Below are 16,989 nucleotides of genomic sequence, written 5' to 3'. Positions count from 1 at the left end.
TGGATTTATTATCAAAATTATAATCAATGTTATACGATGTTATAATTGAACAATCGGTGTCGAATACCTGTCTTTAAACCTTTCGGTTACCTAAGTTTAGTCACTGAACACAAAATACAATAGGTCTTAAAATTATTACCTATTTTGAATACAGAGATTGATGTTAATTTAATCTGGTTATCATAAACGAAGTTACACACATGTTGTTTATTATTGCTTGTTATTTGGTTATTTAAAAAGTATAAAGATAAAAAACAAACAGTTCAAAAACGAATTTCAAAGAAGCTATAGGTACAAATTACAATGATTGCGCTTCCTCAATTGCTAACTAAATAGTCCCTTGCTTGCACATTTAAGACTAATAATATTATATAATGAGAATGGATCAACTATTTTGCTCTGTACTGTTGTCCCAGTCAGTTTGTCGATACTTGATTCACACATTTATTGCTTATACATATTATATATGTATTATGCCTACTTTTATATGATAATTATTCATATTATTTTAGCTATTGGCAAGTATTATACTCGTAAGATCTTTAAATTGTGACAGGCACTTTAGTCAATACAAAATCAATGTACAAGTAAAGTAGGAAACTAGGAAGTTAGATTTAACACAAAACATTATATCTGACAGATATATTTTTCGTCATTAGAACATACATTAGGTACATTCGTATTTATACTATACAAAAGTTATACAAGTATGTCAGCTACTGAAGAAAAATAATTCACAGTTAATTCTTATGTCAAATGATATGATTGAGGTGTATTCATAACATCATAAGATTCATAAGATAAGCAATTTCAAATTAAGTTATGAAATAAATTTGGTATTTGCCTACATAATTGCTAGTCCAAAACTTATTTGTATGATTAGCATAATGTATGATTTCTTCTTTAGTTGATTATCACAAGCCTTTAGGAAACAATGCAATATGGCAACAATTATAAAATATTTATATTTGCTTAATAGGTATATCTTTGGTACCTAATCTATGTAATTATCTGGCTGCAAACTGGATATGTTATTAGGGCTTATGTGGCCAAGAACCCACCGTCAATAGGCAATTCAACACCGTTTATCATACTGGACCTGTCACTTAGGAGAAACACTACTGCATTTACTACTTCTGCCACTTCACCAAATCTGAAAAAAAAAAAACTCATTGTTTGTTTTGTTCATAAACAGCATTGTTAAACAAAGTTTCTCAGAAAACGTAAAGTACTCATCAGTCATAAACCTGGTTTCTAAACAAAAATGTTTATAATGAACACAGACAATTTTATTTTGAGGATTAACAATATGTAGGTTTCCATTAATAGTTTATCTTATTATATTTCTTTGATCTTTTATACTTTTGTATGTCATAGTTTATCACGAATAAATGCGATGATTCTGATTCTGATTCTGATTCTGATATTATCATAGCACAGAATAGGAAGACAATTCACGAATTTGATGTTACTTTACATTACATGTTACCAACACAATAGCATTTAACTATTATGATTACAGTTCGTTCGTGTGTAAAAATGCAGTAATAGCATCATTGTTCGCCCACCTAGCAATGCTTGTAAGCAATCAAATTGTTCCTAATTTTAAAGTATGCCTTCAACTGGTCACTGTGAGCTTGACTTCCTAATTAGGAAAGATTTGATTGGGTATGGGTGTGGCTAGGCCGGTGGACAATGATGATGATTTACTGCATTCTTAACGCAAACAAATGAAACAAACTATACTTACATAATAGTTCTTTTCATTCTGAACCAATTACATAATATTATTATATTTTACAAATACATATGTGAATAGTAAGTACCTTCCCAACGGAATCTTGGATTTCATTTCAGCTGCTTTAGCAGGGTCCGACCAACCCACTTTAGCCATGTCAGTCATGATGACCGTTGGGTTGACTGCATTCACTCGGATTCCCTTGGGACCCAGTTCCAGGGCCATGGCTCTGGTAAGAGCATCTAGAGCAGCTTTTGAGGCACTGTAGATTGCATGATCTTTTAGGGCAGCCTGAAAATGAATTAATTATAAGATTTATATTTAAAAAAATGTAACTGTCAGGGAACATATATTATTCATCTTAATACAAATGTATTATTTTGAGCAATAGATAAGAATGACATATGTAATGCATACATTACAATAAGATAAGATTATGTAATCATATCTTTCACAACTTTAGGTAATTCAGAAGTAAAGTAAATTTAACATTGGATGGAAAGATTGATGATGAATGTAGATTAATCTCTTAATTTGAAACATGGCATTGTTAGAGTTGTGCCGTTCTCGAGAATATTCTCCATTTACTATGGGAAATATTCTCAAGCGAGATTTATCAGGCACTATATTCATCCATACTAATATTATAAATGCGAAAGTGTGTCTGTCTGTCTGTTACCTCTTCACACTTAAACCGCTGAACCGATTTAGTTGAAATTTGGTATTGAGATAGTTTGAGTCCCAGGAAAGGACATAGGGTAGTTTTTATCTAAGAAATCATCCTTAATGGAGTGAAAGGGGGGGGGGATGTTTGTATGGGGAATCGATAAAAAGGAGATTGGGTAAAAAATAAGCTACGTAAATTACTAACTCCACGCAGACGAAGTCACGGGGAAAAGCTAATATACAATAATAGGATAAAGAAAAAAGTTACAATGCAAGTTATTAGATAAGTGTAGGCAGTAGACCTATATTGACCGTGGTTGCCTTTTGTATTGTTTATGAGCTTCCGATATTTTGACGCAGTTACATGCATCTGGTTCACGGGTGACGTGAATCATTTAAAACTCTTAAGTGTAGGCAGTGTTTATTGTGCTTGTAAGATGTGCACCATTAGCAAAGAAGACTGCATTCTAGAAAAAAGATGATATAGTCTAACCAACCTAACTCTGCAATTTGCAATGACAGTGTGATGACACTCCCTCACTATATTCTACTCAAGTCGGTGCAAACTTAGCTTAGACAGAACCACACATTCTCCTGTTGATATTTCCTTATTGTTGAGTGAAGTAATACTAACCTTAGAGGCCTGGGATGAAATATTAACAATGCTTCCGTGGATGTTATTTTCAATCATTTTCTTTGCAACTATTTGGCTAACATTGAGTACAGCTTTTACATTTACATCGAATGTCCTGTAACAATAGTAAATTCCCAGGTAGCAAAATGACGTCAGCGACGTCTTAATGACGGCATTATTACGTCATAATGACGTCGCTGACGTCATTATGACGTATAAATGCTACTGGGGTTAAATAGAATTTTTAAAAACCAGACAGTAATAACCACTCAAATAAACATACATTACTTTTAGTGGCAAATGGGCAAAAATAAATGAAAAATAATATGGGTAATTTGGCTTAAGGTGGTTACTCCCCTAATAATGGCCCTTATTTTTCATAGTTTCTGTATAGGCTGAAGTTAAAGAACAATGCATAAGATTACCTAGTGAAGTAATATTTTATCTTATAATGCAACTACCCCAAATTAGTTATTTGTAGTGATGTACCGACTATTGATTTGGCCGACTAGCCGACTAATCGGCGCTCCGATGGCCGATTAGTCGGCCGACTAGTCGGCCAAATTCATAAATCATTATTTCTCTTTAAAGTTTACATTCAGATGGTCACTGCAGCAGCTATGTCTAAGTTAGGATGCATCTGTAAAACAATTTTCTTGTTCCTTTCGTCGTTTTAGCTTTTTGCGCGTAATTTTAATGCATTTTATTTCCCATATTAAGCAATTAAATGACAATTTAACCAAGGAAATGCATATGCTACAAGATATTACGGCATCAAATCAAATCCTTCAAATACAAGCTTTATGCATAAATAAGCCAATTGCCATTTGAGCATTTTGAGCAAAATAGACTTTCCTTAAGAGACCCGCGCGCCTCAAATAATAAAAATTACATAGGCACTGTAATAAAACGTTTGTAATTGCAACCAACTACATAATATTGAATGGATCTCTTTGTATAAAGTACTGTGTCTTTTTCTTTAAGAAACAAATAAATCTATCTATTTACTCCCTATACATGAATTTAATATAATAATATGAATAAAAATATTCGTATGCACCCTTAACAGGTATAAAGTATAATTAATTTCATTGAATAAAATGGAAATTTTATCAAATGTATTTGCTGTTTATTTAGTTTATGTCCTGTTTTTCTGTAACTAATAAAAGGCCGACTAATCGGCCATTTTGGCCGACTAGTCGCCGACTACAAATGTGGCCGGATAGTCGGCTTTCCCGACTAGTCGGTACATCCCTAGTTATTTGTTATACAAGGGTGCAAAGTTGTATTTTACCCGCGAGTGTTTCAACACACGAGAAGTAAAATACATTTGCAGCCGTGTGTAACACAAAACTTTTCCCCTCACTATAGCGAGGAAAGTGCAACATCCACAGGCGTTAGATCATCTTCATCAGTGGAATCACTTATTTTAGTACGATATTATAACAGAAAACACTGGAAATTCTGATTTTTACGTGAGTCGGTGAGAAGTGTTTTTAAGTAAAAATTTTTTTGACAATGTTGACATTTCTGTTCTGACGTATGAAATGTCAACGATGCGTTTTGAAATTGCATCGACTCAACTTGTGCGTTTAGAATTATATTTAACATCACTATAAAAAATCTAATGTTTCTTATGGAATTTTAAGGTTTATGACTTAAAATTATTAAATAAAGCTAAATTTGGTATTTTTTATTAGATTCCCAAACCATTTATTTAATGATAATTAATATCGAACGAACCATTATTATGAGCGTTTTACGTTTTGTTATCTGTCAAGCTACTTAAACACACTCCATTCAAGGTCAAATTACTTTCCCCACTAGTGGATAAAATGCGTTTTTCCCCCGCTTGTTTTAAAGGATAAAAGACGGCTTTCCGAGCTAATGAGGGGAAAAAAACATTATTAGTGTGGAATTGAAAACACTTACTTTATAGCTTGTAGTTTACATAACTGATACAGTTCTTCCTTCCGTTAGGAGCGATATCACGTTGTCCGTGTTGATGGAAATATCATATACTTACTTGTCGAAATCCTTTGGGGAGCATTCTAAGAATGGCTCGCATATAGCAATAGCGGCATTGTTAACCAGAGCATCAAAAGGACCAAGAGAATCTATAACCGTTCTAGTTTTTTCCCAATCGGCGATGTCCAACTCCACGATGTCAATGGACGGATATTCTCCTTGCAGCTTATCCAAATGAGCTCTAGTTCGCGATACTGCAACTATGTTAGCTCCCGCACGCCATAATTCTATCGCTATACCCTTTCCAATACCTGAAAACATGTTTATTATGGCATAGGTATAAGTTACACGTGCTACTATAGTTGTACACGTTTAATTAAATAATTTACGTATGGTACGAACTAACCTTGTCCAGCGCCGGTTACTAAAATTCTTTTTCCCTTAAAGGTTAATTCCATTTTGATATTTAGTTTTTAAGTACAAGCAAATCACAGCACACCCTAATTAGGAGCGCTCAGGCGCAAGTCTAGAATATTTCACTAAAAGCAGTGTTTTGATAATATAATACGACAGCTGCCTCACGACACGGGAACCGCTAATACACAGCCAAATAATGCTCAACCCAAGAATGTACAGCCCAATAATTGGCGTCCATGATGTACGTCTATTATTGGGTCGTGTATTATTGGGTTGAGCATTCTCGGTCCGCGCAGGCTTGGTCCGGGGCGATAATACGAAGCCACTCTTTTCACAGGGCAATAATGTACGACCCAATAATACGCGTCCACTAATTTGAGTCCTTGGCTTTCAAATATTGGGCTGCGCATTATTGGCACACGTCGAGAAAGCCCGACCCAATAATGTACGACCCAATAATAGGAAGCCAAAAACCAGAGACATTCTTTTTTTTAAGAGAGCTGTCAAAATTAGTAGGGACGTTCTGACTCGAGCTCGTGACAGCTTAAAAATAATCGGTTTTTTCTAGTGACATCTTTCAGTGACATTGACAGTATTGACACTTGTTTGGTTTACAATTTGTTATAATTTTTTAATTTTTTGCAACAAAAGTCCTAATATTTTTCCGTACTTAATGTCTTCATTATATACAAGTATGCAAGAAATCATGGCAAGAGATCCTTAATCGTTTTGGAATTAAATGAATTCTAAAAGCAGTAGAGGTAGGTACGGAAAAAATATTAATTAATGGAGAACCTTTGTCCGGTGAACAAGTAATGAATTTGCTAGGTTTTTTCACTCCGTGGTCAGCGTGGAGAAGCCAAAGTTGGAGGTAAGTGGCAGCGAGCACCGAAAACAGCGCGGCGCGGGTTCAGGTTGACAGGCTAGAGACGTGCGGCGAGCCCTTCAACAACTTAAGCCAAAAAAAATCTTCTGGTCCGGATGGACGCGCGTATTCAAGGACTGTAGAATGGTGCTGGCGGAGCCGCTATTGCACATATTGTTAAATACGGTCTGTCTCAAGCTAGAAGTATTCCCAGAAATTTGGAAAATTTCTTGAGTGATTACCAGTACCAAAAGGAAGTACGGCTAGCAATCTTCTTAGTCATGTAGCACCACTGATACTGCTTAATTTGACTTTTAAAAAGCTTTCGATCTTGTTGTAAAACCAAAGCTTGGTAACTTTGACACCCCACATTACTTTTTTTTGCAGACTACATGAGGCACAGACAGCAGTATGTAGATTATGAAGGGCACAGATTGAAACCAGCAGTGACATGGGCCATTTGTTCAATAGAATATCTTGGTTTATCGAAATTGGCTGAGACAGCAAGGTGCAGGTCTCTGGAAAATATATTAGGGTGAGTCCATTGTTTGTGTAAGAATGTCCCTGTAATGTATGGACTGGGTCACTGGTCAATGGGTCAAACACCATCAAAAACTAGATCTTAAGAGCAAAAAATTTGTGTTTGTAGGTTCAGCAAAACTACAAAAGGATACATATGTTGGTGCATCCCCTTTATACAAAGAAACATAACACTTACAAAATATGTATGCTCTAATTATACTGCATAGATATAAATAAAAATAATAAGTACTTAATAATTTTATTTAATGATAATTTATAATGGTCATGTAACAACATTGTTAATGACTTAAGGTCAATGTGGGGCAGACTGGTATATCAACATATGGCCCGCCTGATGTTAAGCAGTTGCTGTAGACTATGGATGCCTCTCTCCTTCTTCTAGAGTATGTGTACAACTGCAAGATTTAAAAGGATCAAAAGAGCTTGTAGTCATACTGAGTGTTACCCCTGATCCATTGCACCCAGCAGCACTCCAGGTGTTCCAGGTCTTGAGTTGCATCTATCATACACTACCAGCGGCACGTTAAGTGTTAGAAGAAAAGAGAAGAGACGGGAAGAGAAGAGATGAGAACCCCCTTACACTCTTACGGGATGATTTTGGAAATAAAACCTGTTCTACAACCTTCCTCGCAACTAAAAATATTATCTCCATGCGAATTTCATCGACATAATATGTACTTACATACATCCGTTTTAATAGTTTTCCATACAAATTTCCACCCCCCTTTTCACCCCCATAAGGGATGATTTCTGAGGTGAGAACTATCCTATGTCCTTCCCCGGGAATCAAAGTATCTCCATACCAAATTTGATGTAAATCGGTTCAGCAGTTTAAGCGTATGGAGGTAACAGACAAACAGACAGACTTTCGCATTTATAATATTAGTATGGATGATAGAACCCTATGAAAGAAATACAATTGTGTACTATAATTGTAATTTAGTATCTTGCCTATTATTTCCAATCATTCCAATCAAAGCTTTGACCCATGTCATCCAGAAAAAAAAATCTTTTCTATAAGACGATTTTCGTAGCAGTGTACGAGTACCTACCTAGTCCATCATTCGGACTTTGTTGTTGATTGTTGACCAAATACTTGGTTTTGGTTGTTTGTTTGAGGCTCTAAATGATAGTGCCGCCCATGACAAACCAAGTTCGGTCAAAACTCAAAAATCAACAAATCCAAATGATGGACTACTAGTACACTCTGAGACGAAAAACGTCTTATAGAAAAGTTTATATTTTTCTGGATGGATGGGTTTAGAATGTTTAGATGTAAAGTTTTGATTGGTAATAATAGGCAAGATACTAAACTACATGAAAAAAAATAGCTTTACCTCTTCCAAAAGTAAGTTGTGTCCAATAACCCTTACTTTTTAAATGTCTCGTTTTAGGTAGAGGTATACCTACAATGGTTTTTATTGAAGGTACACTGAAGCGAAGGTACAATATAACTACATACATTTTGCTTGAAATAATACGAGATTTCATAAGTCCACCCGCCAACCTGACGTCAGGTTTTGAGCCTTGTTTTGAGCTTAGGTCGTTTTAGGGATAGATATACTGATTTCTATTAAAGGTTTATTTATTTTTTTATTTTATTTATTAAAGAGGAGAGCTTGTTACGGTAAACACAAATAGACAAGAATTTTTGGAAGGTCCTCCAATCCTAAAAGCTGAAATAGAAAAGGCAATCAATACCATGAAGGACGGAAAAGCTGTTGGACCCGATGGTATATACTCGGAAATGTTAAAGTTATTGGATGAGACAAGCATGCAAATTTTAGTTAGACTTTACAATGACATTTACGACACAGGACAGCTTCCAGAAGATTGGCTCAAATCCACATTCCTCCCATTACCCAAGAAAGTGAACGCAAAAACATGCGGAGATCATAGATTAATAAGCCTTATGAGTCATGCACTAAAAGTATTTCTGAAAATCTTACACATGAGAATATACAATAAAATAGATAAAAATATATCAGAAACTCAGTTTGGATTCAGAAGCGGGTTGGGAACGCGAGAGGCTTTAGTAGCAGTGCAGGTCTTGATTCAGAACAGCTTGGAATTCAGCAAAGATGTCTACGCATGCTTTATTGACTTTGAAAAGGCATTCGACAACGTGAAACATGACAAACTAATGCAAATACTCAATAAAACGGATGTAGACGGCAAGGATCAAAGAATCATCAGGAGCCTGTACTGGAATCAAACAGCCAACATAAAAGTAGGAACATCAAGCGAGCAACGTCGAACGTCGAAAACGAGCGACCTCAATATCCTAAAAGGTGTAAGACAAGGTTGTATTCTGTCACCGCTGTTGTTCAACCTTTATTCAGAATCTATATTTCAAGAAGCTTTCGAAAACGTGAAACTCAGATATGCCGATGATACCGTTATTCTTGCCCACTCAATGGACGAACTTCAGCAGCTACTAGATCGTCTCAACTCTGTAGTAGAAGAATACGGCCTCAGAATGAATATAGCGAAGACCAAATGCATGATTGTGGGTAAGAATGTAACTGAACCGACCTCATTGACTATAAACGGTAATATAATAGAAAGAGTTAAATGTTATAAATATTTGGGTAGCTCACTTAATGAGAAATGGGATCCAGAAAAAGAAATACGCATCAGAATAGAAATTGCCAGAAGTACGTTAATGAAAATGAAGAAACTTTACACAAATAAGGATATTAACTTAAAGTTACGATGGCGCATGGTCAAATGCTACGTGCTGTCGATATTTCTCTATGGTGTCGAAGGGTGGACCATTAATAAGATTATGGAGGCTAAGATCAATGCATTCGAAATGTGGTTATACCGAAGAATGTTAAAAATTTCCTGGAGAGACAAAGTTTCAAACATTGAAGTTCTGAATAGAATGAACAAAAAACTTGAACTTTTGACCACCGTAAAGACAAGGAAAACCTCATATTTTGGACATATCTATAGACACGACAAGTATAACATAATTCGTAACATCTTGGAAGGGAAAATCGACGGCAAAAGGAGCAGAGGAAGGAGAAAGCTAACCTGGATAGACAACATTAAAAGCTGGTCCAATATTAATGACACTGCCAGTTTGTCTAGACTGGCACAGGATAGAACCAAGTTCCGTAAGATGGTCGCCGACATCCGCTGAGGATATGGCACAGCAAGAAGAAGAAGATTTTATTTATTTAAATGTGATTATATTTACAGAGGTACACTGAAAGTACAATATAACTGCATACTTTTAGTGCGGTAGGTATAATGCAAGATATATATCAACCCGCCATCCTGACGCTCACCAGTAGTGTAGTGATATTAGTCAATTGCAATATTTGCAATGTAGTTATGAAAGTAAATACAAGTTCATGTTGCACTGATAAAATCACTTTAAACGACGATTCTAATGGAAATTTACCTCAATTTTCAGGAGCTGATACAGGCAGTGTTGGCCGAAACGTTAATGCAATTAACCATTAACCAGTACAAACTGAACCGTAAACTGTAACTGTCCGTTACGGTTTACGGTTCAATTTGTACTGGTTAATGGTTAATTGCAATTAACGTTCGGCCAACACTGGATACAGGCAGCCAGAATGAGTCTCTGCTGAGTCGCCGTCTGACGTCTTCGTGCCAGGTGCCAGTCGCCAGTTGCAGGGGAAGATGCGAATAGTTATACAAGCGAGCATGATGACGTCTCTCAAAAACTGATAGACACAATACTCTTACTCGCCTTGTTACCAGAGGTAGGTATTACTCAAGTTCACGGGGTAGATTACAGGTGTAGTGCATAATCCTTTACCATTTTGACGACCGGCTTGGTTGGCCTTTTTTTTTTTTAACGTAGGACTACCGTCTAAAACCACCAACGAATATCGACTCCGCCTTGTAGAGGAGCGCCGCAGGATCACTATCAGCATTCGACTGCGCCCCCGGCAGCCGGCTGAGCCGGCCCATGGGGGCTTGGTTGGCCTAGTGGGTGGTGATCCTGTCTATGAAGTCGATGGTCCTGAGTTCGAATCCCGATAATGTCCCGAGTGATGGGCACAGCTATTTGTACCTGAGTCATGGATGTTTTGTATGTGGGATTAGTCAATCTGTGTAAGAATGTCCCTGTAATGTTTATTAATTTATTTATCGTATTTTCACGGAAACGTACGAACGTGTCATGCTATTTCAGTCAGTCTTGACTGAAGTAGCATGACGAATACCAACGTTTCCGTGAAAATACGATGATAAAGGATTACAAACACAAAAACAAATCTTTATTTACCGATGTACGCCGAAGTTACAAGTCACAATAGGTACAAATGTAAGCCAATATATCAAACGAAATTATTCATACAGATTATTAATTATACATATTCATTATTCATTACAATGCAATCGTAACATTATAAGTTAACACAGCGTGTATTAAGTACATTGATAACTTATGTGTACGGTAGTTCAAAAAACTTCTCGACGCTGTACAAAGCTAAATTTAGGAGCCACTTTCGCAGTCTACATTTAAAAAAATAGCTGTGGATGCTGCATCTCTGACCGCTGCGGGTAGTCTGTTATACACGGACGGGCCCATAATGTACGGAGGACGCTCTGACTTTGAAAGCTTGTGTTTAAGGCCCATTTACATGGTGCGAGTTTCTCGCCTCGACCATGCGATTATCGTAGCACGAAAAAAAATATGGCATGATGTAAACTTTACGTACGATATCGTACAAGTAGGGGCGATAATCTCCTCGCCTTTGATGATTGGATGTCTCCGTGTAAACAAAACTTAAATGCGAGAATCGTATTTCGAGTTTATATGCTTTTCAGTCGTCATCATGAGTGCATTGCAAGAGGCTGTTATTACTAATATTTACATTATACGTATACCTAGTGGTAAATGATTAGCAACTAATCACTTAAGTTGACTGGCAAAACTCGTATGAAAATCGGCTCGGACCGATTCGTGCGAGTTCGTGCGATACTCGCACGTACGTGAAAAAATGTCATACGAGAACGAGTTTAGACGAGTCGAGAAATCGTAAGCAAATATCTCTCTAGAATGCGGCTCCTCGTGTAAACTATTTCGCCTGGCGATAATCTCCGTGCGAGTATCATCGAATGACATTATCGTAGGCGAGTTTATATTTCTCGCATGAATGTAAACATTTTTATACGATACTCGCCTAGCTATTATTGCATACGATAATGTCATACGATTTCTCGACCCAAAACGTGCGAGAAACTCGCACTCGAGAATCGGCCGCACGGGCCCACACCTCGGCACCGTTTTTTTTCAATTTATTTAGGTACACAAACAGCCACTACAAGTAATACATATTATACTAATTACTACAATGTCTACAATATGTGTGGCCCACACCGCTTACCACTAATTAACATGAATAATGTTCATTCAGAGTCAAACTAATCACCGTCAGTCTTAAGGACTACCGGTGTCAACAACAACATAGAATGGTTGATTATGCATAATATGTTGGGTAGGTACTTGGAATACAGTGTAAGAAACTAAAAGAAGTACTTAGTTTGTAGGGAGTGTTAAAACATCAATAATACGTTTTTTATATAAACACTTAAACGACAACCAAAATCATCAAGTGTATTAAAAGAAAAGGAGTAAAAACCGGCCAAGTGCGAGTCTGACCAGCGCACCGAGGGTTCCGTACATTACATCATTTAACAATGTATTTTTTATGCGAAACGTGAGTGAAAGGTAAATTGCGGTTTACGATTTATGACGTATTAAAAAAAACTACTTACCAGATCTCGTTCAAACCAATTTTCGGTGGAAGTTTGCATGTATATCATATATTTTTTTCAGTTTTATCATTCTCTTATTTTAGAAGTTACAGGGGGGGGGCACACATTTTACCACTTTGGAAGTGTCTCTCGCGCAAACTATTCAGTTTAGAAAAAAAATGATATTAGAAACCTCAATATCATTTTTGAAGACCTATCCATAGATCAAACACGTATGGGTTGGATGAAAAAAAATTTTGAGTTTCAGTTCCAAGTATGGGGAGCCCCCATAATTTATTGTTTTTTTTATATTTTTGTGTGAAAATCTTAATGCGGTTCACAGAATACATCTACTTACCAAGTTTCAACAGTATAGTTCTTATAGTTTCAGAGAATTAATTAAAAATATTCTGTGACATACGGACGGACAGACAGACAGACATGACAAATCTATAAGGGTTCCGTTTTTTGCCATTTGGCTACGGAACCCTAAAAACGGGACCCTATTACTAAGACTCCGCTGTCCGTCTGTCTGCCCGTCTGTCTGTCTGTCACCAGGCTGTATCTCATGAACCGTTATCGCTAGACAGTTGAAATTTTCACAGATGATGTATTTCTGTTGCCGCTATAACAACAAATACTAACGACAGAATAAAATAAATATTTAAGTGGGGCTCCCATACAACAAACGTGATTTATTGCCGTTTTTGGCATAATGTTACGGAACCCTACGTGAGCGAGTCCGACGCGCACTTGACCGGTTTTTAAATTAAAATGAATTCTTGTAAAAACTATACACGGCTATTATTTAAATAAATTAAAAGTTTTTGACCAAATCCACCAACACTGTCCGCAATCACGTCTACTGCATCTGATACCGATCCTATCATTTACAGGCAACCTCCAGCAGCAGTGGGACCAGCGCGGCCCCCTGCGCCCCCGCCCCGTCCCTCGCCCCTGCAGAGCGGACACCAGCGCCCTCTACAACTCTACCGGCGCCCGCCGTGTCTCCACCTTCTTCAAAAACGACAACCGGTGTTAGATCTCCAATTGACATGACAATACGATGGACCTAGCTAGGCTAACATTTTTATTTTACCTTTTTATCTCTGTATATTCCCAAGTCCCCAAGGGCACAGATGGGAATATCATAATATAGATTACTCCCATCCCCGTCCGCGCCCCCGCCTGATGTGTGGCGGCCGTCACGTGAAGCCTTGACAAATGTGAATACAACCGTTGCCGCCATAACAATAAATACTAAAAACAATAGATAATGGTACGGAACCCTTCGTGCGCGAGTCCGACTCTCACTCTCACTTTCACGACTTTTCTTTCTAAGATTATTTTGATTGGTTTGTCTACCAATTAATTTCTGTATAAATCAGTACCTATAACAAAATTCTTGCCCTTTTTATTTCCCAATTTATAATCTAATTATAGTCTTCATCTTCTCAAATCATTTTTTAGCCTAAGAATACATTATAAACCTAAGTAATCTGTTAAACAAAAACCATTGTCTCTATTGTGACGGGCTCTAAGCTTCCAACTTGGGCACGTGGCAAAGCAACAATGCCGTTTAAAAAGCAACTGAATCGCGATAGTACTATAGTTCAAATCTTTTTGACAGCTCATTCAAGATAACACGGTTGCGTAATGTGGATGGTTCGGTCGACCACCCCGATATAGGCGAGAATACACAGCGCTCGTAAGATTTCAACTTTAGTACTATCGCGATTCAGTTGCTTATTAAACGGCAATGTTGCTTTGCCACGTGCCAAAGTTGGAAGCTTGGAGCCCGTTACAATAGAGACAATGGCTTTTGTTTATAGATCCAATCATATCAACTGAGCTAATGCACTCACCTGTACTAACAATGGCATCGTATTATTACAATACTATTATCCGCTTTTGTTCTCGTAGCCGCCACGCCAACTAGTTACTTACAAAATAAGTTAGAAGTGCATTGCATGTATATTCAATTTTCACATCACCAATTCGAAAAAGGGTTTTTTCTTCCCTGCTAGGAGGGATCAAAGTGGCACTTTTCTTCCCTGCTAGGAGGGATCAAAGTAACACTTTTCTGTTCTAGGACACTATTTAAAAACAATTGCACATTATTTTTTTAGCTTAAATAATATTTTTAAACATCATAATTACCTCATAGGTGATGTGAAAAGCAGTATGTTTCACATGGTAGCAAAATTATTTCCATCTTGGGCGTAACACACTTGAATCCCTCACTACGCTCAGGATTCTACTTTAGAATCTTCGTTACTCTCGGGATTCTATTATAGAAACCTTCGCTTCGTTTAAGATTCAATGTACGCCCTCGCCGTAAATATGTCATTTTGCTCCCTTGTAACACAATCTACTATTTTAACCTTATTCCTTGTTGAATGGGGTTAAAATGGTCTAAAATAAAAACATGTTGTAACATATGGTTTTCTACAGAGTGCATTCGTTTTGGGTGTCGACGGTTGTAAAATGCAAATAAAGTTATGTTAGCCATTATTTAGTTAGTGTATTTTGTAGCCTATTTAAAAAATAGAGTCGTTAATCTATACTAACATATCAAGGCGGTTATAATCTGCTTTTACTACGAGGTAGTTATCCTAATTTGTGGTTTACCACTTAATGGCATTGTATTCTTGAGACTCTTTGAGTAAACAGGTAAGTGCATTAGCTCAATTGATATGATTCCATCTATAACAGATTATTGACTTGGGCGAAAAAAACATTTGAGAAGATGAAGATTATTTGTGATGCGTATAGTTTTATATTACTTACCTTTGCCTTCTTTAGCTAAACGGAAAAAGTGGCCGCCATTTGCCGTTTAGATGATGAAGCAAAAAACCGGCCAAGTGCGAGTCGGACTCGCACACGAAGGGTTCCGTACCATTACGCAATAAACGGCAAACGGCCCCATTATTTTTTTTTGTTATTATAGCGGCAACAGAAATACATCATCTGTGAAAATTACAACTGTCTAGCGATCACGGTTCACGAGATACAGCCTGGTGACAGACAGACAGATGGACAGTGGAGTCTTAGTGATAAGGTCCACAAATTGCCCTGTCCCGGCCTCTGCAATAATGTACTATTTCTCAAACATGCAATGAAATATTGATATTATGTTCTTCATATTAGGCTGGAAAGTATCACGTCTCGGGTGCGGCCAGACGAGAGGAATTTAATTAAATTTCGTACATAGTTGCAGACCTAGGCCGGAAAGTAGCTCTTTTTAACCGACTTCAATTTCATAGAAGGAGGAGGTTCTGTATTCGGTTGTGGCTATTTTTTTTTTTAATTTCCATTTCACATATATTTGTGACACAGCATCATGGCATTCAGCCATTAAAAAAAAAATTGAAGCAATACTTGCTTTTTGGTTCATTATGACATTCTGTCAATACGCCTATTAAAAAAATAAAATAAACGATGTTTGCTATACTTTACAGTTTTATTTATATAAAATTGACATGAACATAATAAATTAATAGACCGAACTCTCAGTGAAGTTCCGTTTGCAAAAATTGCGGACCGCAGTTTGACTTCTGATCCGTGTAGTGGGGTCCTTCGTCGCTCCTAGAAACCCGATGTTGACCGAGGTTACCCCCACTAGCTTTTTGAATTTCCCCCTTAAGATTCTCATTCTGCGCTGCTGCAGTTTCAAATCTTTGAAACTTATTCTGTTACGTGATGTGTAAGTAAAGATTTTTAATTTGTATTAACTTTAGACGATTCATCTAGTGGATAATCGCCTCATGCTTAACTCATATTACAAAACAGGAAGCAAGAAAGACGAAGAGACGTCATAATTCGTATTCGTATTTTTGTATTAACCAACCTTTTGATTAAATATTCAGTGGGGTAATTGTTGCCGGCTTTGAATAATCTATGCCCAAAAAAGTCTTCATGACATTGCCTCCATTCCATCATGCCTCCATCATTGCCTCGTAAAAATATAAAAAGAGATAGCAATAATAAACGTTGCCAGCTCGTCCTAAGGCACTTTTATACTAGAGAAGCAAACGTTATGTATTTATTATGTATGAAAAATTTTAAAAATTAAAATGCATAATTCTTCGACCTAGGTTGTAATAACATTTATTACTCGTTATGACCCCAGGAATGCGTAGTTCAATTTTTTCCCTTTCCTCATGGGCACCGTGTGTATATAGCTGGTCAAGCAAATCCTGTCAGTACAAAAAGGCGGCAAATTTAAAAAATGTAGGCGCGAAGGGATGTCGTCCCATAGAAAATTTGAATTTCGCGCCTTTTTCTACTGACAAGATTTGCTTGACCAGCTATATCTTTGATTTTATTAAGCAGTGTTCGCACGATCATACACGACGGTCGTTGTAAAGCTCCCCCAATGGAGTCGATTTCGCTGATTGGCGAACGAGATTCCAC

At 37.0% G+C, this 16,989-nt stretch overlaps 1 protein-coding gene and 1 long non-coding RNA gene across 3 annotated transcripts in view; one reads left to right on the top strand and one right to left on the bottom strand.

Moving 5' to 3' along the window:
- Positions 1-16,989, bottom strand: part of LOC134744190 (D-erythrulose reductase-like) — a 34,025-nt gene continuing 17,036 nt past the window's right edge. The window contains exons 2-6 of the mRNA XM_063677909.1: positions 5,413-5,583; positions 5,065-5,317; positions 3,039-3,153; positions 1,827-2,029; positions 1-1,153 (exon numbers count right to left, since the gene is read on the bottom strand). Coding sequence (XP_063533979.1) covers positions 1,042-1,153; positions 1,827-2,029; positions 3,039-3,153; positions 5,065-5,317; positions 5,413-5,464 — 735 coding nt within the window. The 5' untranslated portion in view covers positions 5,465-5,583 and the 3' untranslated portion in view covers positions 1-1,041. The remainder of the gene's footprint in view (positions 1,154-1,826; positions 2,030-3,038; positions 3,154-5,064; positions 5,318-5,412; positions 5,584-16,989) is intronic.
- Positions 5,613-16,026, top strand: LOC134744199 (uncharacterized). 2 transcript variants are annotated; one of them, XR_010128067.1, is made up of 4 exons: positions 5,613-6,294; positions 6,676-6,823; positions 10,256-10,571; positions 13,470-16,026. It is a non-coding gene; the product is annotated as an uncharacterized LOC134744199 (long non-coding RNA). The 2 variants fall into 2 exon arrangements; XR_010128068.1 differs by having other exon boundaries at positions 5,614-6,184.

This window comes from Cydia strobilella, chromosome 9 (genome assembly GCF_947568885.1).
Source record: "Cydia strobilella chromosome 9, ilCydStro3.1, whole genome shotgun sequence".
NCBI classification, from domain to species: domain Eukaryota; kingdom Metazoa; phylum Arthropoda; class Insecta; order Lepidoptera; family Tortricidae; genus Cydia; species Cydia strobilella.
This window is presented reverse-complemented; position numbering and strand designations above follow the sequence as displayed.